This window comes from Nomascus leucogenys, chromosome 13 (genome assembly GCF_006542625.1).
Source record: "Nomascus leucogenys isolate Asia chromosome 13, Asia_NLE_v1, whole genome shotgun sequence".
NCBI classification, from domain to species: Eukaryota; Metazoa; Chordata; class Mammalia; order Primates; family Hylobatidae; genus Nomascus; species Nomascus leucogenys.
The window spans coordinates 85,992,393-86,018,303 of NC_044393.1; the positions used below are offsets into that span (position 1 = coordinate 85,992,393).

At 36.0% G+C, this 25,911-nt stretch overlaps 1 protein-coding gene and 1 long non-coding RNA gene across 8 annotated transcripts in view; one reads left to right on the forward strand and one right to left on the reverse strand.

The window, feature by feature from the left end:
* CHRM2 (cholinergic receptor muscarinic 2) overlaps window positions 1-23,659 on the forward strand; it is a 155,748-nt gene extending 132,089 nt beyond the window's left edge. For 4 of the 7 annotated variants that reach the window (XM_003261382.3, XM_003261384.3, XM_012512138.2 and 1 more), the window contains one exon: window positions 18,206-23,659. In XM_003261382.3, the coding sequence (XP_003261430.1) occupies window positions 18,252-19,652 (1,401 nt within the window). In that variant the 5' untranslated portion in view covers window positions 18,206-18,251 and the 3' untranslated portion in view covers window positions 19,653-23,659. The remainder of the gene's footprint in view (window positions 1-18,205) is intronic. The other 3 variants (XM_003261383.3, XM_012512137.2, XM_012512139.2) reach the window with 2 other exon arrangements.
* The window catches only part of LOC115838005, a 263,290-nt gene that overhangs the window by 226,975 nt on the left and 10,404 nt on the right, over window positions 1-25,911 (reverse strand). The window lies entirely within an intron of this gene.

A 25,911-nucleotide genomic window follows, 5' to 3' on the forward strand; every position in this document is an offset into this window, starting at 1 on the left:
CTTTTTAGTAATTATTCTTATTTTTGTTACTAGCTATAGGAAAATATCATTCTCATGAATTACGATTGGGATTTTGCTATCCAAAGTAGCAAATGTATATAACTTTGGCCAATGATCTCATTTATAGAAATTTATCCTAAGAAAGCAATCATAGATCTATTAAAAAAAAATCAGGTACAAGGAAGTTTGCTACACTATTATATGCTAGAGTAAAAAATTAGAAATAAATGTACCAATAGAGAATTATTTAATGAAATTACAGTATGCCACAAAACTAAATATCATGTACCCATAAAAATGATGCATTAGATGTTTTCAAATGTCATAGAAAAATGTCTGTGATTATCTTTATTTGAAAACGTTATTACCCAGTACTAACACCAAAGGCCATAGAGTGTGAACCTACAGGCCAAAGCTGTCCACAAACATGTTTTGCTGGCTTCTCAGTATTTTATGACTTTGAGCCAAGATTTAAAAAGTCAAAGAGTAAGTATAAAAATCCAGATTTTCAGTGTTTCTTTATAATTCTAAATATGTGACAACTCTGTGTCCACATTCTCACCCAGCTGTATCTCAACAGTGGAGTAGTTGACAGCTCTTCTGATTCTTCCCCCTCCAAGGCCTACCAGCTGTACAGTGTGCATATGTTAACTTATGCCAGCTTCCTTCCTTTGCTCTTCAATCCCTTGCCTGGCCCCGGTGAAATAATGCATTGATATATACAATGTAATCTAAAACTTTTAAATAGTACGTGTGTATGTGTATGAGTGTATTGCATGCTCATGTATGTGTGTAGGAAGATAAACAAGATTTCAAAAGCAGTAAAAGTTCACAGTTGCTTCCAACCATGCTATACGGTCTTTGACAATGGAAAACATATTGATACTGTTGACTGTTTTATCCCCTGAAGTTGGCTAGAAGAAACTTATCTCTTGAATAATCAAGTAAAGTGGATGGCCCTTGTGAGTCAAATATAAATGATCGAGAGTATTTTTTCTTTGGTTTACTTCTCTAAATGTTCTAATTTGAAAATCAGAAAAAGAAATAATTTTTACTTTTTTATGTCCAAACGCAGATGAAGGTTTCAAAGCAGAGCAAATACATATGGAAGATCAATCTCATGTGTTTTTTAAATTAAAAAGAAAGATACAGCACCTTTGAGACTCAATGCACCTGTCATTGGCAATGAATTCTGCTCTGCAACACAAAACATAATACTGTACAAGAAAGAATTTATTCTCGTCTGATCTTTGGAATTTTGTTTAGATTTCAGGTTGCCAATGGAAATTGTCAGAATACTCTTCCTTACCCTTGGCAAATAGTTGTAGCATGTCTTGAAACGCCCTCTCCAGAAGACTTTCCTTAATTTCCCTCCCTTCTCGCAGGGCTACATAGGCAGCAATTACAGTAATGCTGTGAAATAAGTATGTAAGTCATTGGATTACTATTTAGTTTGTACACTAAATAAGTCCAGGATGAAATCACTGCCACAGAGGTGTCAGTTAATTGAGGAATCAGACAGCTGGAGAGAGAGACTGGGTGAGAAAACACCCTTATCCCAAGGACAAACCTTTGCTATGACATTGAAGAGAATACACAAATGAACCTGCCAAGTAAATTGCTTTCCTTCTCTAATATATGATCTCTTGCTGCAGTGCTACAGCTAGCTTTTAATGAGTTAGTAGGTACATATGGAGCTAGATTGAGAGAATTAGTTCATGCTCGGACGTTTCAATATTGAGAGTGAAATGAAGATACAGATAGCAATTTGAATCTAATTTTCAAGCCTGCATGGATGAAGGGTCACAGAAGGAAGCTGAGATGTACCAGCTGACACAAAGCTGAGACCTCTTCCATAAGGCCAACAAGGCTGAATTAGCATAAATTCAAGAGAGATTGAGCTGTTTTCTTTTTGTAGATACACAGGATACAGTTTTTAGGAAAATGCAGATCTAAGGGAGAAGTGAGTGACATCATCTCTGACCTCTCAGTCAGCATCATATGGATCCTAAGAGAATTCCAGTAAAATTAGAATCCTAAGACTCTTTTAGAGCTGAAAGAGATGTTAGAGTCAAATGTCTTCATTGCCACAGGGACAAAAATCAAACTCAGAGAAATGAAATAGCATCTCTGGAATGACAATGCACATATTTTAATATCACAGACCCCTGCCCTTTCCATGAGTTTAGATCAACATTGCTGTTTAAAAACAAACAGATCAATGTGAGAAATGGAGAGGTGGTTTGGGTGGACAATGTGTCTACTGTCAATCTGCTTGAGTTCTTGAAAAATGCATCATCTTGCATAATTAAATATTTTATTTTTGAGATGAAACATATTCTAAATAAGAATGCCTCTCAGATTACACCCCAAAGTAGTAAATTAAAAAAGAAAACGTGCACATAGTGACTCAGGAGGAGAAAACAATAGAAGCAGCTACCAGTTAGTTAATCATGCCAAACAGGTAGTTTGCAGGAAAGTAAAGGCAGTATCAAATTTTAAAATTATAGAAAAAGCCTTCACTTAGATACATTGATAATTTGGGATTGGGGCTTATTTCACATAGTAGGTTTATTTAATTTAGTCATGAAATTCGCTCATGAACACTATTGCTAATTCGTGTACTTCTTTCCCCACCCTGTTTATTTAGCCTAAAAATGGAAATCAGTTGAGTCCTGATTAACAATGTTTATTATTGTTCATTATCCTTCAAAAATGTACCATCAGGGAGGGGGAGGGAGAGCATCAGGATAAATAGCTAATGCACATGGGGCTTAATACCTAGGTGATGGGTTGACAGATGCAGCAAACCACCATGGCACACGTTTATTTATGTAACAAGCTTGCACATCCTCCACATGTATCCTGGAACTTTAAATAAAATAAAATATTTTTAAAACTACAAATAGTTAAACAGAAGTCACACATGACACATTCTTGCTCTGGATATCCATAATCTGCTGCGGTTTGTTCTACATACAGGATAAGAAAATAGAACAGATACTTCTGTTCCCAATTGTTTCCCGATACTACATAAATGCTGCCACAGTCTGCAACCAAGGTTCAATTCCTGGAAATGTTGGTGAACAGGAAACAACTCTTAGCAAATTTATGTATTACAAACTTATAGAGTCCAGTAATAAATGGTGATGAATGTAAAAGGATATGACTTCATGAAAATTGTTATTATATGGAATAAGTAGAGCAAAGCTATGCAATTCACCTGAGCTTAAGAAATTCATGAATATGTTTTCTAAATAACAGAAAGCACTAAAACAACATCTCAAACAGACCTATTGCACAGATGACAATTTTACAAATTGTAAAGGTAATTATTTTTCTACTACTCCCAACCTAGCCAGAGTCAACTATTGCTTTTAAACCTTTAGACCCTCACTCATCAGTATTTTCTTTTGTTCAGCTTGTCTTTCATAATTCTTTTTTTTTTTTTTTTCAGACACAGTCTCTGTCACCCAGGCTGGAGTGCGGTGGCATAATCTCGGCTCACTGCAACCTCCACCTCCTGGGTTCAAGTGATTCTCCTGCCTCACCCACCAGAGTAGCTGGGATTATAGGTGCCTGCCACTATGCCCAGCTATTTTTTGTTTTTTTTTTTAGTAGAGATGAGGTTTTGCCATGTTGGCCAGGCTGGTCTCAAACTCCTGACCTCAGGTGATCTGCCCACCTCGGTCTCCCAAAGTGCTGGGATTACAGGTGTGAGCCACCGTACCTAGTCTCATAATTCATTATTATAAAAAAAAAGAAAGAAAAGAAAGAAGGAAGGAAGGAAGGAAGGAAGGAAGGAAGGAAGGAAGGAAGGAAGGAAGGAGGGAGGGAGGGAGGGAGGGAGGGAGGGAGGGAAGGAGGGAGGAGGGAGGGAAGGAAGGAAGGAAGGAAGGAAGGAAGGAAGGAAGGAAGGAAGGAAGGAAAGAAAGGAAGGGAGGGAGGGAGGGAGGGAAAATAGCAAGTAAACCAAATATTTTTAAAGGCTTTCCTTAACCTACCTTTCCTTTAAATCACTTCTTTTTTCTATTTTGCTTTACCATCAGATTATAAAATAGGGGTCTGTCTGTCCACCTTTTTGTTTTTTATCCATCCCAACACAAGCACTACAATGCATGTAATCAAAACCACCTGTCACGATTTCTTATCCTTTGACTTTTATATCCTTGTGTACTTTATTGAGTGATTCATACTTTTCCAATTCGCTTAACCCCAACATATGAAATTATTGTTTGAGTTCTATAACTCCATTGAGCCTTTAACCATTTAAGGGTTTGTTTTGTTTGAGAAGGAATGTGTGGTTCATACTTAGAATAAAGAAGCCAGCTATAGGGTGAGTGTTAAAAACTTGGTTATAAAACTTGAGATCATATATAAATAGAAATTAAACTTTATTCAAGAGGCTTCCAATCTACATTTTAAAGCACAGCTTGGAAATCTGAGGATGTACTGGGCATTGTGCCAAACATAATGAAAACTCCCCACCCCACATCTTCATCCCTGCCCCCTTCAGTGCTTGTTTTTGGTCTTTCTGTAGTCTAGCTACTTCCTCCTCCCCCCTCAGACAGGGTTGTTCCCACTGTGACTTACTAGTTTAGCACTTGTTTAAAGAGGTCCGCTTTATGCACAGTCATTTGTTATTTTAATAACAATACAAAAAAGAAAAAATATATATTGAGCAAAACGGGTCAAGCTGTCACCTTTGAGCTTTACAGTGGGCTTTGAAAGCAACCAAACAAGGAAGAGCCAGAGGCAGGCTGTTCATAAGTTACATTCCTAAATGCAGACACAGAGCTGAGGATGCTTTTTCATGAAGAACAGGGACTAAGAGGTGGCCTATGAATGAGAATGATTCTGTCCTTGGAACACCTGAGCCAAGTATTTCCTTCCCAACAGCCAAATATGAACCAGAGAGAAGTCTGGTTGGGGGATGCACAGACCTTTCATTTAGGGCTAGGATGAGATTTGGCCGTGGCACACTGGAGAGGGCCTTCTCAGCAAGTTGTGGCGGGCTATCTCATCACCAAAGGACTAGCAATACAAAAGGTCTGTATCCCTTCTCTTGCTATGGGAGGTCAGCTCTAACCTGGTTAGGCCCCTGAATTCTAGGATGACAAGGCTGTGTCTCATCTGTGGAATAATATTTCCAGATAAATGTTTTGTAGTAGTCACCATATCATAAACAAAGTTAAGTCTTTTATCCTAGCCAGTCTCAGCAGAAGAGTAACATGACATGAGAGATTGGGAAACTGTCCTTCTGTGGGGTTCTTCAGACAACCTATGCCATCTCCTACATCCGACACGCGCTGAACATAGAATGGTTGAAGGAAAGAATGAATACATATGTAGAAGAGAAGAATCTTGCTAAAAAGAATGAAGTTGTCAAGATAAATAATTAAGAGTAAGAAAGAAAAAATATGAGAAAAGCTGGTCAAGAAGACGCATTTAGAAGAAAGAATGCTTTTTTTTTTTTAATCACAAGGTGTTTTATTTCAATTAGCAAAAAAGTTTAAATGAAATTTTTTAAAAAGCTGTTTACTTGAAAATAGCATTTAGAGTGATATGGTAAATGCAATTTACAAATTAACTTTATGCATATTCATAGATCATGCTCTAAGCACTCAAATTTGACATAATGAAATTTTGTTATTTTTATATTTTTCAGCAATACATCTCTGTCTTAGTTTTATGATTTGTTCTAAATTTGTGGAGGACCAGAAATTTTTCTTTAGTCCCTCAGAAAGATCATCTTTTTCTCCAAAATAAACTGTTTTCAGCAAAAGTAAGTTTACATTTACTAAGTAATCTTTCATAGATCGACAGCAAGAATTTTAAATAGAGGTTCACTTGTCTGTGACATTTTGACCGTTGGGTTTGGAAGAGGATTAGTTTACTAAGTTTTAAATTGACATTTCTTGAAGTTTAGATTGAAGATATCATTTCAGCATAAGAATCAGGATACCATAGAACAATAGTGAGATTTCTGGAATCCTTAAAATAAGTGAAAGTAAATAATAAAATTGACATAGAGTAGACTCCTATAATATAAAAATTATTTCACATTACTTATTTTCTTGAGAGAAATAGAGAGTACATGCTTTGTTTCTGTTTTTGTTCCTTTTTAAATGCTCTACTTGTTGATTAGAATCAACTGTTAAATTATAATGAACTTAGTAATAGTGACTATTTAACAGTCACTATTATCATGGTGTATTATGCTAAGAGGCTGTTATATTATGTGCCTTTTTAAAAATATTGTGAATGGTAGATTTTATTTTCCACATATTCTAGATCTTCTAGATGTGGAAAGGGGGTCAAAAAATTTAAGCTCACACAATGAGAAAATAACAGAGATAGGCTTCTGTTTCAGGTTTAACTCCAAAGTCTTGTCTACTGTGTTCACGGATGCATCACAGTTATCTGGGTACGAAGTTACGGAAGGAACAGTTGCATCCCCCATAAAGCATGAAGCCAGCATTTCTGCCAGCAAATCTCTTAGAAAGATATGCAGCCTAGTAGGGCTTGCTGCTGTCTCCCTCAAAAGGAGGAATCTGAGAATCAAATGCCATTCTTCAAACTTCCATAATTGCTTACAAGAGTCTTGTTTTGTGAATTGCAAGTTCTTCTTGTACAGCATGTTGTCACATTCCACTGATGCTTTATGAGAAATTTTCTTTAACCTTTAGAAGAACAGAGACAGTCTTTTTTTTTTTCTTCTTATATGTTATTACCCTTTCCTCCTCAACTAACATACTTGGTGTGTATGCATATGCATGCATGCATGCACACACACACACACACACACACACACACACACACACACACACACACACTAGTTAGGGTGAAGAAATCCAGGCCCAGGCCAAAACCTCTCAGCTTCCTATTTCCTTCCATCTTGGGGTATTCTGGGGTTAGTGACTACTCACAGAATCCTGCTCTAACACGTTATGTTAGAAGTCCAGGTGTGTATACTCCTAACCCAGCAGACAATGCATGCTAAACCAACTTTGCTGATGGTAGTATAATTGTTGATATGGTTTGGATGTGTCCCCACCCAAATCTCATTTTGAATTGTAGTTCCCATAATCCTCGCATGTTGTGGGAGGAACCCAGTGGGAGGTAACAATCCTGGGGTGGTTACCCTCGTGCTGTTCTTGTGATAGCCAGTGAGTTCTCATGAGATCTGATGATTTGATAAGGGGCTTTTCCCCTTTTGCTTGGCACTTCTCTCGCCTGCCGCCTTTGCTTCCCCTTCTGCCATGCTTGTAAGTTTCCTGAGGTCTTTCCAGTCCTGCGAAACTGTGGGTCAATTAAACCTCATTCCTTTATAAATTACGTGGTCTTGGGTATTTCTTCATAGCACTGTGAGAATGGACTAACACAATTGTGCTTCAAGGAGAAACCACACTGCCTAGAAGATTTATGAACAAGTCCCAAACCATTTGCTGTCTACTGGAAGATCTTCCATTCTCAGGCATTATTTAGGAATGGAAATTGTATTTAAATACTTCTGTATGTGAACTACTCACAATTTAGCTACTTTTTATCAGATGACACGGTACAGATGGGGGCAGAAAAAATGTACTGGGGACATTTCCAAGTCAAGATGGTTTATTTCAAGAAGGGAAATGTCACTTTTTTATCCTAGCTTTCACACTGGGCATATTCCACATGGAACCTACTCCCTGATAGAGGTAAAGATTATGGTTTGGTAATTATATCTCAGGGAGACAGGTATTTGGAGAGTCTGGAGGTAAAGAGGAGTCAGGGTATTTAAATAGTGATATAGTCTCACACTAAGGGTGTTGGAAGAGGGAAGGGGCTGAGGTCTTTGGAAGAGAGGGTGGGCATAGCATGTGATGACTTATCTTACATATATTCAATTATGTTGTGATTCCCCTGAGGTCATAAACCAAAAAGTGGTTTCATTTCAAGCAGTCTGGAGAGTTGACTGCCCTGATTTACCACATAAACCTCTTCATTCTCTCTGACCAACTGGCTTTATTTTAATTCTAAATTAGTGCTTTAGATACAAAAATCTTTGCTGAGTTGATGCAGCTTTTTATGTTTCTTCATCTCAATTGCCATTAGATCATTTAGTAAAGACTTTAATCTTCTCCTTGCTCTCATTTTTTCAAGTTTTCATGGGATAACACTGCGGTCATTTGGCTCAGTTCTAGAAATAGTCTGCAATCAAACTCTGGGGAAACAATCATTTTGTCTTTCGACTGGAAACAATAAAAATAGTTGCTTCCCATTACTTTCTACACTTCATTACTATTTTATTTTTACAGCTTCGTTGAATCTGGTATGAATCTTAATTATATGAGGCCTGTGTCATTACTGTCATTGAAAAGTTAGAAGAACCAAGATTTAGCTATATGGGGGTGAATTGGTTTCTCTGTACCCTATACCTACATTCTAGGATGGCTACTAGAAGAGCTATGGTGTCCATTAAGCTCATACTTATCAGTGCATGTGTTTTAAGAGGTGATGACCAATAATAGCATGTCTATAAAACACAATCCACTTGCTTTACTTTTCATATAAATAGACATTTTAATGAAAAGAGCAACTTTCTCTTTCTCTCCATAAGTAATGCAGCCTTAAGTAGAGACATGCTTAAAATAAATATATATTCCTAAGTATAACTAAGTGTCCTTGTCTCTACTTAACTGTTATAAGATATGCTATCTGAATATTTGTTTTCTATATACTCAGAAAAAAATTTCACTTCTATGTGCACCTCCTAATATTTTCACAGCCTCTAATCTCACTTATTCTTATCCCAACTATCCTGGTCTATTCTTCAGAGGAAAAGTACTAACTTCCTCTTTATCTTCTCTCTTCTCCCAAACTGACTTTCGCTCCTCTCTTTAAAGTTGTCCTTGACCTACTATCCAAAGCTCCACATTGCCATGTGCTCTGTCTCAGCTTCCAATGGGCACACAGACCATTGAAAAGGATCCCTAAAAGGATGTTTTGTTTGGAGCTGCTCAGCTTCTCTAGAACAACTGCTTTTATTCTAGAATTTTCTATCATAGTCCTAAAAAGCCTCAATTCTCTGCAAATTTTATTCACATTTTTAATTCAAAGCAATGAATTAACTAATTTAGTGTTATTAAACCAGCAGCCTGCCGACTTTAGGAAAAAACAAAACAAAATTCTAAAAGCCGACTATACAAATTTCCAGTTTCTCAAGACGATAAGAGAGACGGATTGATTCAAATACAGCTGCCTAATCATAGACAGTCTGTAGCTCTCCAAGAATTGCTTCCATTTTCCTTTCACTCTTCTTACTTGCAGGAACAAAACAACCTTTAGACAGAGGGCTTTCTCTACTTTTACTGCTGTTTGCTTTAGAGCACATTGTTTATTCAGCACCATTTACTACATTACATTCATCATCAATATTTGAGTTCTGTCAAATCCTTGGTACAGAAAAAGGTGGATGCTGAAGTCCTCTCTCAGATGGAATTTCATTTTTAAAAGTCTAAGGGTTGGGTATTTTCAGGTTTCATTCTATTTAGAATTGTCCAGACCTCTTCCTTTTTGGCAGGAGGTGTATATTGTGTGAACGAATTAACGAAAAGGTGCCATGGATGTAGTGACAAGGACAAAGGTCCCAGTTAAGTCGCTTTTACACCTGTTTCCCCCTTAGTCATGACACTGTTTTCGGGTAAGTGGTGTTTAGGATGTGTTTTGAAGAGGAGAAAAGATAGCTTGGCTGACATGGAGTGGAAGTTTGTCCCAGCATCACTAAGAATAGTATTATGTTTGAGAGGCAGCCAAAACGGCAAGCATGTTTACACTGTAATAAGGCCTTGCATAATCCTGATCTTTTTTACATTGGAAAAAGTCATGAATTCTCTTCTATTTGTACTGATGTGAGGATCAGTTTGCTTTATCAGCTACTTTCATTCTGTTCTATAATTTTCTTTTACATTTTTTTTCTTTTTCACAAAAGTGCAACTCACATCTAGCACTGCACACAAACCTTAAGGGCACAGCTTGATAAAATGCAGTATGTGTTTGGTGTGGCTTTTTTTTTCCCCCAAACACTGTACATAATGCATATCTGGTAAAATATGCCGTCCTATGCTGTAATTTCCTAAAGAAGGACAACTTATACATCCCTCTAGAATACTTTCAACACATCTTTTCAGATAAAATATAAAAACTCAGTGTAGGTGAGGACATGGCTGTCTTATTCTGTGTGTTTTTGAACCCACAGGTTGTTAGGCTCAATGTACTGAAGCAGAAACCCACCATCAGTATTTTGTACTTTCTTTAGAAGAAGCTATTATGCAGAATCTTGAGAATAGTAAAAAATCAATCAAACAAACAAAAACCGAAAATGTCAGACACAAGCCAGTGGCACGGGAAAGGAGAAAAAGAGAAAGGGAAAGAGAGATACAGATTTAGGAAAGGATTCCAGGGAGCTTTCTGTATTTATTTCACCACATCTGACCAGCCTTGCTCCATGGTTTCTCAGCCTTGTTTCTTGGCATGATATTGGGCCATTGTTGTTTCAGAAAATTGGAAATTTCACCAGCAATTTGTGTCTCCTCTAGACTGCAAATTCCTTGTTGACAACAATGTGTTCTGTTTTGTTGGTCACCCATTCCTACTTCAACTTCTATCCCCCACAGCCCTTGAGGGCATGTGTGGATCTCCTCAGAAGAGTAATTCAGTAAGATATTTTGAAATAAAGAAAGCAAGCGAGCCATGATTTCTTAGCAGGGCCCCCACTACTCCTTGCGGCCACCACCCCCACCATAACTGCTGTTGTAGTGAGATTCAGGAGCTCATAAAAAAGCTCTAAATATGTACAATGACTCATAATGTGTTGCATGGCTCAAAGGAAAACCAGATTAAAAGAAAAAACAAAAAGTGGAAATCTACTTCATTTTGTGTGATGTTGTCAAAGCACTCAGACTGTGGAATGTCAATATTGCTAGCTAGCAGGGCTGGACTATCTCCCAAGCCCCAGGCCAGGACTCTCTTCCATCTGTAAGCAAAATTTAAGGATGTTCAAGTTTGGTAAGGGTCATTATAATGTAAGCAAACTATGTTATCATCACCTGCATCAATATCAAAACTGTATACCATCAAACCTTTCTTTAGAGAAAGGGGACTTTGCTCCCCAAGACTATCCTTAAATAAGTCTCTCCCCAGTTCTCTCTTTTTCTTTTTCTTGTCTTTCTCTCTGGCATCATTAATGGAAGGAGTAATTGATTATTGATAACATAATCTCAAAGCCTATTTAACACATTCACCAATGCAGTTTATAAATTAGTGGGATTAACTGAATATTAAAAGACCTACAATAGGATATGGATTATATACCTGAATTGTCATCTCTCCTATGTCAGAAAAAAAATATAGCTGGAATGTCATTCATTGGATTATTAGACAACATATTTATTTGCAAATATATAAAATTAAAAATGAATAAGCTTCATTTGCTTTCTCATCAATGATAACCACATCTCCTTCTTAAGGTGGGGAAGAGATAATACTTAAGTATTCTTTACTACCATCCACTGGCTCTTCAGTAGGTGAACCCTTGCTTCCAATGATACTCTGATATTTCCCAGAATTGCTGCCATATTTGCATGATCATTATATTTTTTATGTTTTCTTTAGTAATAATTTGTACTGAAAGCTATGTATCTAAACATAATATTGTTGAAGTAAACTTGTAATTCTCTAAAGACATTCTATGGTGTTTAGCCCTCATATACAAAATTTGAAGGCTAACATGGGCCTTATCACTATTCTATCAGTTTTGGTCATTTGAGCCAACATTGATAAGGCTCATTATCTTGTCACTGTTACTTGCTAAGTGAATATGCTACTTTTAAGATCTTAATGGTTGAAGGATGGGCAAGAAATTCCCAAAGAACTCTGCCATTTTTTGATAAGGTGTTCAAATAGCAGCAGAATTAAAAAATCTATAGGAAGCATGTATACTAAGATTACATTTTTAAAACAAAAATTAAAGAAATAGAAACAATTATAAATTAGACATTATGTGAACTCTTCTCCAAACTTCCTTCTTGTTCTGAAATTTTTTTATACAATTACATGTCTTCTCTGTCACTGGATTTCGGCTGTTATCAACCATGGATTTCATTTTTTTCTTGACTTTTCTATTTCTTCTAGAAAACGTTTTTAATGGGGCAGGTTTTGTGCCATTGTGTAATATAGTGGAAATAACATGGTCCAGGAGTCAGATAGACCTAAATTTGAATCACAGCACTTGCTAGGTCTGTTATCATTATCATCTGTACAATTGGAAAAGATAATAGTCATTCTTTTCAGGGCTATTGTGAGAATTAAATAAAATAACACGCAAAAATCCCAAAACTCAGATTACTTATGTATTGATAATTCATTATTAGCTTATTACATTAGAAATTCACCTACAAAAGCATTCATCATACATCAGGCATCCTGCCTGACTTAGCAGTGTGTGAAGAAAATTCCATTTGTTTTTTATTTAATTCTCCACTTGTATCTAAATGTATATCAGAGTTTATTTTTTAATTATATTAATTCTCTCTGTAACAATTCAAAAAAATCTGTCATTGTCAATATTTAGAACTTTTTTTGTCCTTTGATGTGAATACTTATATGGGAATCTATTCATTAATTCACATGGCGATAGGTTTTATGATGATTAATTTTAAGACAATTTTTTGAATCTTAAATGTCACATATTTTCATGTGCAGAACCCTACTTACTGACTACTTAGCTTATTGTGAATGTCTCCTGCCCAAAGCCCCAGTATTGTCCTGGACACAATGATTCTCACTCTGTTATCTAAACCAAGGTCCTAACTTGATGTCAGGGTGTAGGACTTAGTCATATCAGGTCAGAAGGAGAAATGTGTGAGTGAGCAGTAGCAGCTACATGAGACTGTTCCTCTGCCAAAGACTGAGTATTCATAGTAGAGTCTGGAGTTGGGTGCCCTCGGTTTGAATCTCAAGTAGCTTAATTATTTGATATTTAGTTCAACATTTATAAAAGGAGTATCATAAACATCCTAACACTTCAGGAGTTGTTTTGGAGAGTAATTATGCTCAAGACATGTTAATTATCATTACCAGTACTAGTATTGATAATTTAATATTATCGATAATTTAATATCATTGATAATGACAATTTAGTGTTACCTCTAACCCTGCGCCCCACACCTTCCCACTCTTAAGATAGCTGATACACACACATACACATACACATAATTTTCTGTTCACTCTTAAGAAAGGTGATAATTCTATACTCACTTGTCAAATTTTAACATTAACAGCACTTAATACTTAATACTAACAGGTTATAGTCCAGAGACATTATCTCACTTTCATCCTTACTACAACTCTGAAAGAAAAGAGGGTTATTATTATGCCTCTTTGAGAAAAAAGAAAATCGAGGTTCATGAAATTTAAATGACATGCTCAGAGTCACACAGCTAATAATTAAGAACAAAGATTAGCACCCACACCTTTTCAAGGAAGATGTTAAACTGTGGTTCTGTCTTCCCTGCCATGTATGGGAAGTCAAGTAGTGAAGAAACTGAGGGCAGAAACATTGTCTTACAAGTTTCCATAGTACTTCCAGGCCTTAGTCATAAATTAGGCAGTAAAATACCAAATGGGCTATTGCTATACACTTGCTGTCTTAAGATGCTGAGTTCTTGAAGGTCATCTTCATTGTGTAGTCTCTTGTGATTATGTTATTTCATCAACTTTTATTGCTTTAATACCACCCTACGATGCCACATCAGAACTAAAAACTTCTACAGAAATTTAAAGAGCAGAATCGGCATGCAGTTTGCAGGAGGAAACTGCTTTGTTTAGAGGAAGAGGAACAATTCTACATGGCCTGTGCATCATGCTGAGAGAAAGAAATGACAGCCTTCCACTGATTGCGATTGCTTCTAAGAAAAATGTTTTCTGCTTTTACATACAGTATTAGTATAATCAAGCAAATATTATAACTCTAAAAACTCAGAGACTGTAACAGCAAATAAGTCTGTTAACATTACATAAATGTATTGTGTTCTACCTGAGTAAGAATTCCAGTTTACCAGAAACCAAATGTCTTAAACTAGCAACCCCTGAGTGTAGTTCATCACTGTCCTGCTGCCTAACAATTCCACACATTACTGGATAGAGTATAATTCTTCAAAGGGCAAGGGAAACAGAGCAAGTGTATATAACTGCAAGGTAAGGATGTTGGTTTTAGTTGTAGATTATTTACTCATTAGCTTTGTGATTGTGATCAAGAATAAGTTGCTTTAACCACTTGTGCAACCTCAGTTTTCTTTATCACATAAAGGGGATGATAGAACCTGTTCCACAAATTTTACATAGTTGTTAATGTCAAGTGAGATAATATATATTTGAGGCATGATATTCAGCTTCTCTAATACCAAATCTGTATTAGTTAGGAATCTCCAGAAAGACAGAACCAATAGGATATGTGTGTACACGTGTATATATATATATATATATATATATATATATATATATATACACACACATATATATATATACACATATATATATATATATGGATTTATTAGGAGAATTGGTTCACGTGTTTATGGTTTATGGTGGCTGAGAAGTCCCATGACAAGCCATCCACAAGCCTGAGACCCCAGGATGCATGGCTCAGGCTAAGTCCAAAGGCCTCGGAACTAGGGAAGTGGATGGTGTAACTCTTAGAATGGGGCTGAAACCCTCAGCACCCTAGGGCTCCTGGTGTAAGTCCTGGAGTTCAAAGCCCGGTCTGCCTGGAATTCTGATGTCCAAGACCACAGAAGAAAAGTCTATCACAGTTTCCGAGAGAGATCAAGTCACCTTCTGAAATTGTTCTCACTGGGCTCTGGCCAATTGGATGCTGCACTCCAACACTGAGGGCAAAATTCCCCATCTAGTCCACTCACACTCAAACACGAATTCCCTCTGGAAACACCCTCACAAACACATCTGAATTAATATTTCATCAGGTTCCTAGGTATTCCTTAATTCTGCCAAGTTGACACCTAAAATTAAGTTCACAAGTCCGCCACTTGTCAGCCTAGTGCTCATATACATCTCCTCAAACTATATGTTATTTCCAAATAAAAACAGTAACAAGGTGATAGTTCCACCTAACATGATGCAGGCAACGTGATGCGACTATCCTGCATACAAGTGAAATGCCAATCCCTCTTCCAGAATTCAGCTTTCAGGATTTCAACATTCAGAATTTTAATCTTTCAGGATTGTAATTTTGGGGATTTTGGACCTTAGCAATTTAGATCATCAAACTAGTTGATTTTGAATCCCTACTTTTCAACATAAGTGTTATTCATTATTCTCCAGAGGAAATTATCAAAAATCTTCTTTTTTTATTATTATACTTTAGGTTTTAGGGTACATGTGCACTAAAAACTAGAATATAAGTCCTACGCTTTATCAAAATTATGAATAATTAAAATGCAGAGCCAATACTTTCATTTTTTGTATTTTTCAAACTAAGTGAATTAATATTAACATTTCATGAAACAGGTACACATACAGCTCAACTCCAAACTGTCCATGAATTTATCTAATAAACAGAGAAAATGCTGCTTATAAGCAAGTCACAATTCTGATCTCATAGTTAGCTGAGCTATTAAGAAATTGTTGGAATAAGAACTGGGATAATAAAATGTTTTTGTTCAAATAAATTACCATGAATACACAACTGTATGATTAATTGCAAAAAAGGATTGTCAAAGAGAAATCTGATTAAAATAATTCAACTGATCTAAGTTGCATTCCATTAACATCCTTTCCCTGATTAAACTCTTCAATATTTCCCAATGAGCTGCAGGCATGCACATGTAATATTACATATAATCACCTTTTTGCTTAAATAAAATTATATTCTGTAATGATCTATGTCTCACTATGATTATGTCATCTTCTAACTATATAACTTTCCACAGCAATGCCAGGACACAAATATCTACCTGTTTTAACAGCTGCATAATATTCCATTGTAAAAGTATTTCATGATATATTTAACCAATCCCTTGTCAATGAATAGTTTTAATATTTCTAGGGATTTTTTGCTATAACAACATTTCTGAGTGAACATACTTGAGTAGACCTCTTTGTACATTTTTATGACTATATCTGAAAGACACATTCCTAGATGTGGCATTCCTGAGACAAGTGTTTCTTAATAAATTTTTATAGATATAGATTTAAAGTTCTATAGATAAAGATAAACTGTCCTTCGTGGTGGTTATCCCACTAGTCCCACCGAAAGTATTCAACACTACCATTAATACTATGGATGGAAAAATGTTTTACACTGTTTGGATTTGCATCTTTAAACTGTGGGGTTGAGTATCATTTCATATGTTTAAAAGTCATTAATGTTTAATTTTTCTTTGATTGAACTACTACATCAATGTTTTAGATTATTCATCTTTCATCTTTCCTTTTTTGCCAAAACTCTATTATATATATTTTTGTAAATATATATATATTTACAAATACTGTTTCTCAATTGTTATTTTGACTTTTTTGCTCTATGCAAAAATTTTAAAGGAATATGCAATGGTTACATATATTTTCCTTTCTGGCTTCTGAATTTTGGGTCTTATTATATTAAGGCCAAATCCCATTAATTGGGTTTTGTCAAATAAAATACTGGAAAACAACTGACTTTCCAAAGCAGAATAAATTATTTGTTTAAATGTTATTTGTGTTATGAAGTTGCTTACCAAATTATTTTCTACATGGATTTCAAGGGCAAACCACTGCCCATTTCTTTGTAATTAATAGCATCCAAACTAATCAATATTCCCAAATTTTAATTTCTCAACAATGATTATTTTCTGACAGCTCGCAGCAATTTTTTCAGAAAGAGGTGGAACTTGGGCTAGTTTCTCCTTCAGATGCTGTTTCTCCAGAAATGTGTCATATCTCTTTGATGAATTCTTAACTTTCTTCTCTAAATCCCCAATATACATTTTCCCTTATGAAAGATCACTCAATTGTCATCAGACTTTGATGATATTATCTCAAAAATGATGACTATGTGTTTACTTACACACAACAGGATAGGGAAACAAGAAGTGCATTCAGGTTTAATAATTGCTTTTTCATCAACCCATGTCTGCCACCAGGCAGAGACCTTGTTTTAATCATCATTGAACGTCCAGAACCCCTAACTAAGAGAAGCTGCTCAATAGATATGTGAGCACAAAGTGAAAGAATGAATGATTGAACAAACTGGGATTTCATCTTTCTGAGACTTAGTTCCTTCTACAAAACAAAAAGTTTGGCAGAAAGAATAGTAAGATAATAGATTTGATAGTGGTTGGAAAAATAAAACATTCAGAAAAGTGGTATTTTCTCCCATAATTTTGTCTTCTTATTGATGTATTAATTTGTATGTCTATTCCAGAAATCTCTTTATGCTTTGGAAAGTCTTATGCATAATTTTGGCTTATTCAGTTCAATATGCATTTAATAAGCAAATATTCTTTTGTAAGATTTGGAATATTAGAAATGCTGACTATGTAATACTGATTACAAGTATGAAATAAAATAGAGGCCAGAGGAAAATAATTCTCATCTAGGGAGAGTATATTGGCTAATAAAATATTATTATATTATCTTTATTTTCACCATCCTCAGTATTATTGTGAAAAAGGCTTAGAGCTTCCATGAGGAAAGGCACTGTTAACTATAAAAGTCACACATTCAATATTACACATTCTATGCTTTCTTCTATAATTGTGTCCTCTCACTAGTTTACTAATTTTTATGTCTATTCCAGGAATCTCTTGATGTTTTAGAAAGTGTTGTTTGTAATTTTGGTTTATTTAATTCAATTTATCAGTATTATGCTAAGTTTCATTGATTGATGAGACATATAGGTAGATAGGTAAGTAGATAGATACTCATATCTGGATAAGGACATATTCAAAACATTACTGGACTTCAAGTTCACTGCTAGCCTGAAAGTCCTTCTGAATCCTCCATTTAAAGGTCTTGCTTTTTACGTGGGGAATTGAGGCAGGTAGACACAGTAATCATGCAGGGGAAGGGAGATTTGGGAGAAAATAATGTGGTTTAAAAGGAAAAAACATTATGTATTTTAAAGCAATGTTTATATTATGTTTGTTAATTTTATTCTATTTCCTTGCAGGTTTAAATGTTTATTTGCTACTTGGCTACTGATTAGAGAACACAAAATGAATAACTCAACAAACTCCTCTAACAATAGCCTGGCTCTTACCAGTCCTTATAAGACATTTGAAGTGGTGTTTATTGTCCTGGTGGCTGGATCCCTCAGTTTGGTGACCATTATCGGGAACATCCTAGTCATGGTTTCCATTAAAGTCAACCGCCACCTCCAGACCGTCAACAATTACTTTTTGTTCAGCTTGGCCTGTGCTGACCTTATCATAGGTGTTTTCTCCATGAACTTGTACACCCTCTACACTGTGATTGGCTACTGGCCTTTGGGGCCTGTGGTGTGTGACCTTTGGCTAGCCCTGGACTATGTGGTCAGCAATGCCTCAGTTATGAATCTGCTCATCATCAGCTTTGACAGGTACTTCTGTGTCACAAAACCTCTGACCTACCCAGTCAAGCGGACCACAAAAATGGCAGGTATGATGATTGCAGCTGCCTGGGTCCTCTCTTTCATCCTCTGGGCTCCAGCCATTCTCTTCTGGCAGTTCATTGTAGGGGTGAGAACTGTGGAGGATGGGGAGTGCTACATTCAGTTTTTTTCCAATGCTGCTGTCACCTTTGGTACGGCCATTGCAGCCTTCTATTTGCCAGTGATCATCATGACTGTGCTATATTGGCACATATCCCGAGCCAGCAAGAGCAGGATAAAGAAGGACAAGAAGGAGCCTGTTGCCAACCAAGACCCCGTTTCTCCAAGTCTGGTGCAAGGAAGGATAGTGAAGCCAAACAATAACAACATGCCCAGCAGTGACGATGGCCTGGAGCACAACAAAATCCAGAATGGCAAAGCCCCCAGAGATCCTGTGACTGAAAACTGTGTTCAGGGAGAGGAGAAGGAGAGCTCCAATGACTCCACCTCAGTCAGTGCTGTTGCCTCTAATATGAGAGATGACGAAATAACCCAGGATGAAAACACAGTTTCCACTTCCCTGGGGCATTCCAAAGATGAGAACTCTAAGCAAACATGCATCAGAATTGGCAGCAAGACCCCAAAAAGTGACTCATGTACCCCAACTAATACCACCGTAGAGGTAGTGGGGTCTTCAGGTCAGAATGGTGATGAAAAGCAGAACATTGTAGCCCGCAAGATTGTGAAGATGACTAAGCAGCCTGCAAAAAAGAAGCCTCCTCCTTCCCGGGAAAAGAAAGTCACCAGAACAATCTTGGCTATTCTGTTGGCTTTCATCATCACTTGGGCCCCATACAATGTCATGGTGCTCATTAACACCTTTTGTGCACCTTGCATCCCCAACACTGTGTGGACAATTGGTTACTGGCTTTGTTACATCAATAGCACTATCAACCCTGCCTGCTATGCACTTTGTAATGCCACCTTCAAGAAGACCTTTAAACACCTTCTCATGTGTCATTATAAGAACATAGGCGCTACAAGGTAAAACATCTTTGAAAAAGATAGAAGGAGGGCAAGGGGAGCTTGAGAAGAATAAAAGGGATAAACGAGCTCCTAGTTTTAAAATCTCTGCCATTGCACTTTATAGTCTGATTACAAAACGTGCAATTCAGGAGCCCAGCAGTGACACACTTATCACCACTAGGCTCCAGTTTGCAAAAATTGCACCTTATAAACTGTCAGTATTAGGAGCAATGAGACAATGAAAGAAACATGTTGGGATTGTGGATTTAAGAAATGATACACTCTTTCTCATACTCTCTTGAAGAAGGGCTTCTGAATCTACAATTTTATCAGTCTCTGCACAAGAGGAATAACCTTGTTCCTTTTTTGTTACTTTTGTTGTTGTTGTTCTCATGTGTCCTTAAGAGAAGGAAATGCCACAGTTACAAGGTAAACATGGAGACTTAAACATAAAGAAATAGGCACTATACAATGGGGACGTAAAGAAAGAAAATCAAAGAAGGATGCAGAAATCGCCTCCGGAGTGTTAAGCATATTTTATTCTTTTGTTACAGTCCTATTTAGAGGATTGCAATGTCATAAATGCTTATTTTTTGCCTTTCTTTTTCCCACCATGAAGAGAAAGCGAGTAAACAAAAACCCCAACTAAGTCACACCATTTTTCTTCTTTTTATGCCATTATTTTGTACATCCCTGTTCTATATTGTTTATAAGCAAAATCTACAGGACTTGCACTAAATCTAGCCAGAGACAGCCATGAAAATGGACGTTTCACCCCTCCTCACTGTGTCCTTTGCATTCGTTGGGGATATCAAGGCCTATAAGGATTTAGTGCACTTATGATCCTATATGCGAAATGTTTAAACCAATCTGATTTTCTCCTAAATAGCCTTTTATTTCAACAGAATATCCTACCTAAAACATAAACCTGTTTAAGAAACCAATGTCCTTGTAAAGTTGAGGTTTCATCAAATTAAATAATGGACGATCTAGTTGGACCAAGTTTATTAAAGTCAGGTGAATTTTAAGATTAAAAAATAGAAGTTTAGGACATTCTATTTCAACCTGAATTTGCCTGACCCATGTATGAAATGTTAACTTATAGAAAATGAACTCCTGACTTTGTCAGCAGAAAGGAATGCTGTTTTACTTATTTAGAATCCTAAACAGGATTAACATACTCACGTAGCACCAGTGATTTCTGGGCCAGTCCCTAGAGGATAGGACCTTCTATCCAATGCCTGCTAAAGGATGATATTCAAATTATAATCAAGTGAGGTTGTCTGCAATTATCCTATGACCCAGTGAAAGGGGAAAAAGCGATATTTTTAAAACTATTACGGAAACAATTACATATTCCATATTCCTCAAATTGTCAATTCTCCCTAACATTATTTAACTTCAAAATTCTCTTATCAATAGAATTATAGTAATCCTTGTGACAGAAATGTAGTGGCTAACTAAATAGAGGCCAAACGAGCTCACAGAATCTGACAGAAGGATGTAGGTGGCTGTTGCCATGCCACATCTCACCATCTAATTCCAGACCATAATAATCATGTCAGGAACTATTATCTAAGTGGTGGCATTATATAGAATCTTGCCACATAGAGATTTTTTATTTGGTCGTCTAAATAAATTTAGGATTAGGATTATACGGATTCACATATAACTAGTTATTTTTATCCTTTATATTTTTCTTACACTATTTGCTGTAGTTTTCCAATGAGATTTTCTAAAAATGGCTCAATCAATGGAAATCAAATTATAAATGCATTTGCAAATTTCATATTTTGGATTTTAGATTTATGATATATTGTCCAGTAATAATAATGTTAGTTACATGGTAAATTTGTCAATATTAGACCCCAGCACTTAAAAGAGTGATTTTGTATGATTAGCCTCATTGATGCCACCTCAACAATTTGGAGAGTTAAGGAGGAAAAAAAGCATGAGGAACAAAAAAAAAACCAAAAAAGTTGTAAGTTAGTAAGAAGCAAATTGCCAGCAGTATTTATATTTGACTTATCCTTCGTAAAAACAATTTCCTGTTTAAATAACTTCAGTCATTACACTCCCCCCAAAGTAATCTTCCATATTTAAAGCATTCATTTATAGAGATTCCCTTACCTACAGTTACTTCAACATGCACTTTTACATTTTAAATTCATATTTATTTTCATATTGTTTATTCAAATGAAAGAATCAATTGAATGGAAATAACATCAAGCCAGTGGGCTCCTCGAGTTTCTGAAAACCAGGGAATTGACTAGCCAAGTATTTCCCTTTTAATTTATTGTATTATTATTATGTAGATTTGGCTTCAGTTGGGAAGAACCCTTTGGCATCAAGGATTCAGGATTCAGGGTCTTTTTTTGTTTGCTCTAACAATCCAACGCACCATGAGTCAAGCTGTCTTTTAGTCTCTGCTGCCATTGTATCCTTCCTTTTCCTCCCTCTGTTATTGATCCTTGCCACAGCCACCGCAACCTCATTGAAAGAGAAACTGTCATGTTAAAGAAAGAAATCGAAGATAGACTGACACCACGGAAACTTTGTCAGACAGATCAGAAAAATGGAAGGAATACTGAAAATGATAGATGATTGGAGAGATATGGAGATTATATTCAAGGATTTTTATTAACCACTGCTGGATTTGTCTATTTCAGTGGCTCTCAAACAGAGACAATTCCCCTCTCCCTGATAGGGGACACTTAGCAATGTGTAAAGATATTTTTGGTTGCCACACTGGGAGGAATGCTATTGGTATCTAGTGCATAGAGGCTGGGAATGCTGCTAAATAGCCTATAATGCTCAGGACATTTTCCCCCAACCCCTTTAAACAAATATTATTTGGCTCAAAATGTCAATAGTGCCAAGGTTGAGAAATTCTTGTCTACTTTAAGGGATTTCTAAAGCTTGCCTCTTATTAGTGGGAAAATAATCCTGCATTATTTGTAGAATATCAATGCAAATTGCTCACCTGTTAGAAAAAGGTAATACTCACCAATCATGTATCAGAAACACTTTCTCTTGAGTCTGGTGTATGTTTCAGTCACAGATTGGGAACTCAGGCCACATCTACATATCAAAAATCACCAGACTATGCATATCGCACATCTTTTTTCCAGCATCTTAATGTTCAATTATGATTGCCACAAATCTAGTCAATTGAGGTTGCAGTAGTTGGCCATCAAAATATTGGCAGTTGATATGATCAGTTTCTACTGGAGCTGCAATTTTTCCTTTCAAAAAATATTAAGAGCCTCTTTCAGGAACAATATCATTTATCTTCTTTGCATTTACTGGAAAGTTGAATCTGTAAGATCTTTATTTTTTCTCTCCTCATAGCAATAATGTAGCTATCCCAGAGTGATCTTATAAGAAGAGGAGATTAAGAATATGGAAAAAGTCTGTTCATTTCTTCGAAACAAGAAATGATTTTCCTTTTACCAGTTCATCATTAATTTAATGCCAGCTCCCAAGTATTAGGGCAGAGTAATCAATATGAGAAGCCACAAGGGGTAAGCTTTCTGATTTGAAATGTACAAGCTAGATGTCCAACATACTCCTGCTCTTTGTTCATCCACTGCTTTTTTTGATCCTGAAGATCTGACATTGGGAGAGATGGGAATTCAAAATGATGGCAACAATTACGCCACAATGCAGTCTGTTTTTATTTTCTCCTACTTAGTTCATTGATGGTTTCCTCCCTCGCCCCAGTTTGATAATATCCCTTTCAACAACCATAGTACCGGTGTTGCAAATAGTTTAGGAAAGCACCCAAAGCTGGATGAAATTGTGCAAAGTGTATTCTCAGCATGTATATTCAATATCATGCCTCTTAAAAATGCTTCTCTTAAAGGGTGCACGCTGTAGCATGAAATGTGTGCATATTTAATGTATCTTCCTGGAATATGCTATGTGCTAAATATATATATATATATATTCTATAAATAAAATAATAAAATGTACAATAGAAATACATATTTCTGTATGCAAATAAATATATTATACACAAACTCTTAATATGCAATATGGTATATGTTGCTTCTGAGTAAAAAAAGTTGATTTTATATGCCCAATTTTCAAAGAAAATAGTATTTGCATTTGAAAGAAGAGATTTAAGAACAGTCAAAATCCCATATTAAGATTAAACTATTTTATGATCTTCACGAGCAGGGCAGATTTTAAATATCTCTTACAGGAATGAATTAATAATTTGTTCTGGTATCACTCCATGTGACAACAGTGCTTTATTCGCCTGTGCCCCTGACATGCCTCTTCTGACTAGAATCTTCCCAGCTGGTACTGTTCCAACAGCTGTGTTGATCTAGTGTCTGATTACTTGATGAGGTTGCAACCAACCCTTTCTCATACAGTTTCACTCTCTTCCAAATTAACTGATTTTAGTGGAATAAAAAATAATCATACTGGGAGAAAAGGATGACCTTCAGAATGTTTTTCATTCTGACAAACAAGGTAAAATTTGTATAAGCATCATATTTTAATAAACCACTCTTTTCAATTTGGGTCCAATACAACATCCCATACATTAAATTCCAAAAATGTTTAATAAGGTATAGGATAATATTAGAAGTTTCCCCATGAAATTTTAAGTGGGTTGTTTTTTTTCTAAGTGGCCTGTATTTTCTCAATAGCAATCCTCTTCCTTTCCTTGTTTTCCTCTCGACTACCCACATTTCTGAGAACATTTGCATTGATCCATTAGCACAAACCTGTAGTTAGCTAATACAGTTATAATATTAGTTGACATTGGACGTGCAATTCCAGGAGATGTTTACATTTTAATATAAAAAGTGTAAATACTGAACATTTAAAGGATTACTATTACAGCTTTTAGATACCAAGTCATGCAGTGGTAGTCATTTTTTAATTAATTTGAGTTCTCTTCAAATTTTAAGGCATAATTCTATGTCTATTTACTTTCTAAATTTTACCTATGACAATTCACACTGTGAATTGATGTCTTTGTCTATACCAAAGCCATTTCTAGAAAAAGAAAAATATTTGAGTTTTTTATCAATTCCTATTAGTTTTATATTGTTCCAGTGAAGTGTTCTCATTTCATTTTTGAGAATTGAATTGAATTCTGTATCGATGAAATGCCAAATGCTATTCCTGACTAGATGATTGCAAATATTGAAACAGCAAAAACATCTTGCCATCATTAAGGAAGAATTTTCTACCTCATAACATGTTTCCAATAATTTTCTCTCTTGGGAAGCTTTTAGTGCCATGCTCTTAACACCAGGGATTAAAACTAACCATAATGATAAATTTACTTGAATCATCATTAGAATAATGTCTTAATTTGTTTTCTGTTGATATAACAGAATACTTGAGACTGGGCAATTTATAAGGAAAAGAGGTTTATTTGGCTCATGGTTCTGGAGGCTGGAAAGTTCAAAATAGGGCTGCTGTACCTGGTTAGGGCCTCATGCTGCACTCTAACATGGTGGATGCAGTTACATGGTGGAAGCCTGTGCAAAAGAGGCAAAATACAAGGGACAATCTCACTTTATAATGACCTACTTTTGTGGTAACTAACCTAGACCAGCAAGAATGCACTCTCTCTAGCAAAAGGGCATTAATTCCTTCAGAAAGGGGCACCCCTGATGACATAAATATCTCTTAAAGGTCCCACCACCTCTCAACACTGTTACACTTGGGACCAAGTCTCAATATGAGTTTTGGTGGAGACAAACCATACTCAAGCCATAGCACATATCAAAGTTTAAAGACAAATACAATAGATGCTTGACTTCTGTCTGTGATATCTCCACTAAAATATATGTTTTAAGCATATATTTTTCTATCATCACCTACATCATGTATTTTTCCAGAGACTGCATTTAAACACATTCTTTTTCCTTTCATATGAGTATTAAGAAAGAATCATTCTGCTATAATGTTGTTTAGAATTAACGGCAAGTAAAAAAATTTGCATTTAAGAAGTAATCCATCAACCTCTCCCTCCTTAACACACACATACACACACAAAGAAACATACACAACCATACATACTCAGGTACAGAAACACACATATGCCCATACAAATACACACACATACATGCATACAAACACACACAGGTCTCATCCTGTCTATCTTGACAGTGCCCAGATGCATAACCTTTCTACTACTTCTAAAAGCATTTGGAATGTTACTAGAGTAGGCCATTGAACTCTAGAGTTCAGCTGAGTGGTGTTGAAGAAAAAATTCTATTTGCTCCTCTTTGCTCGATAGTCAGTTCCCTGCA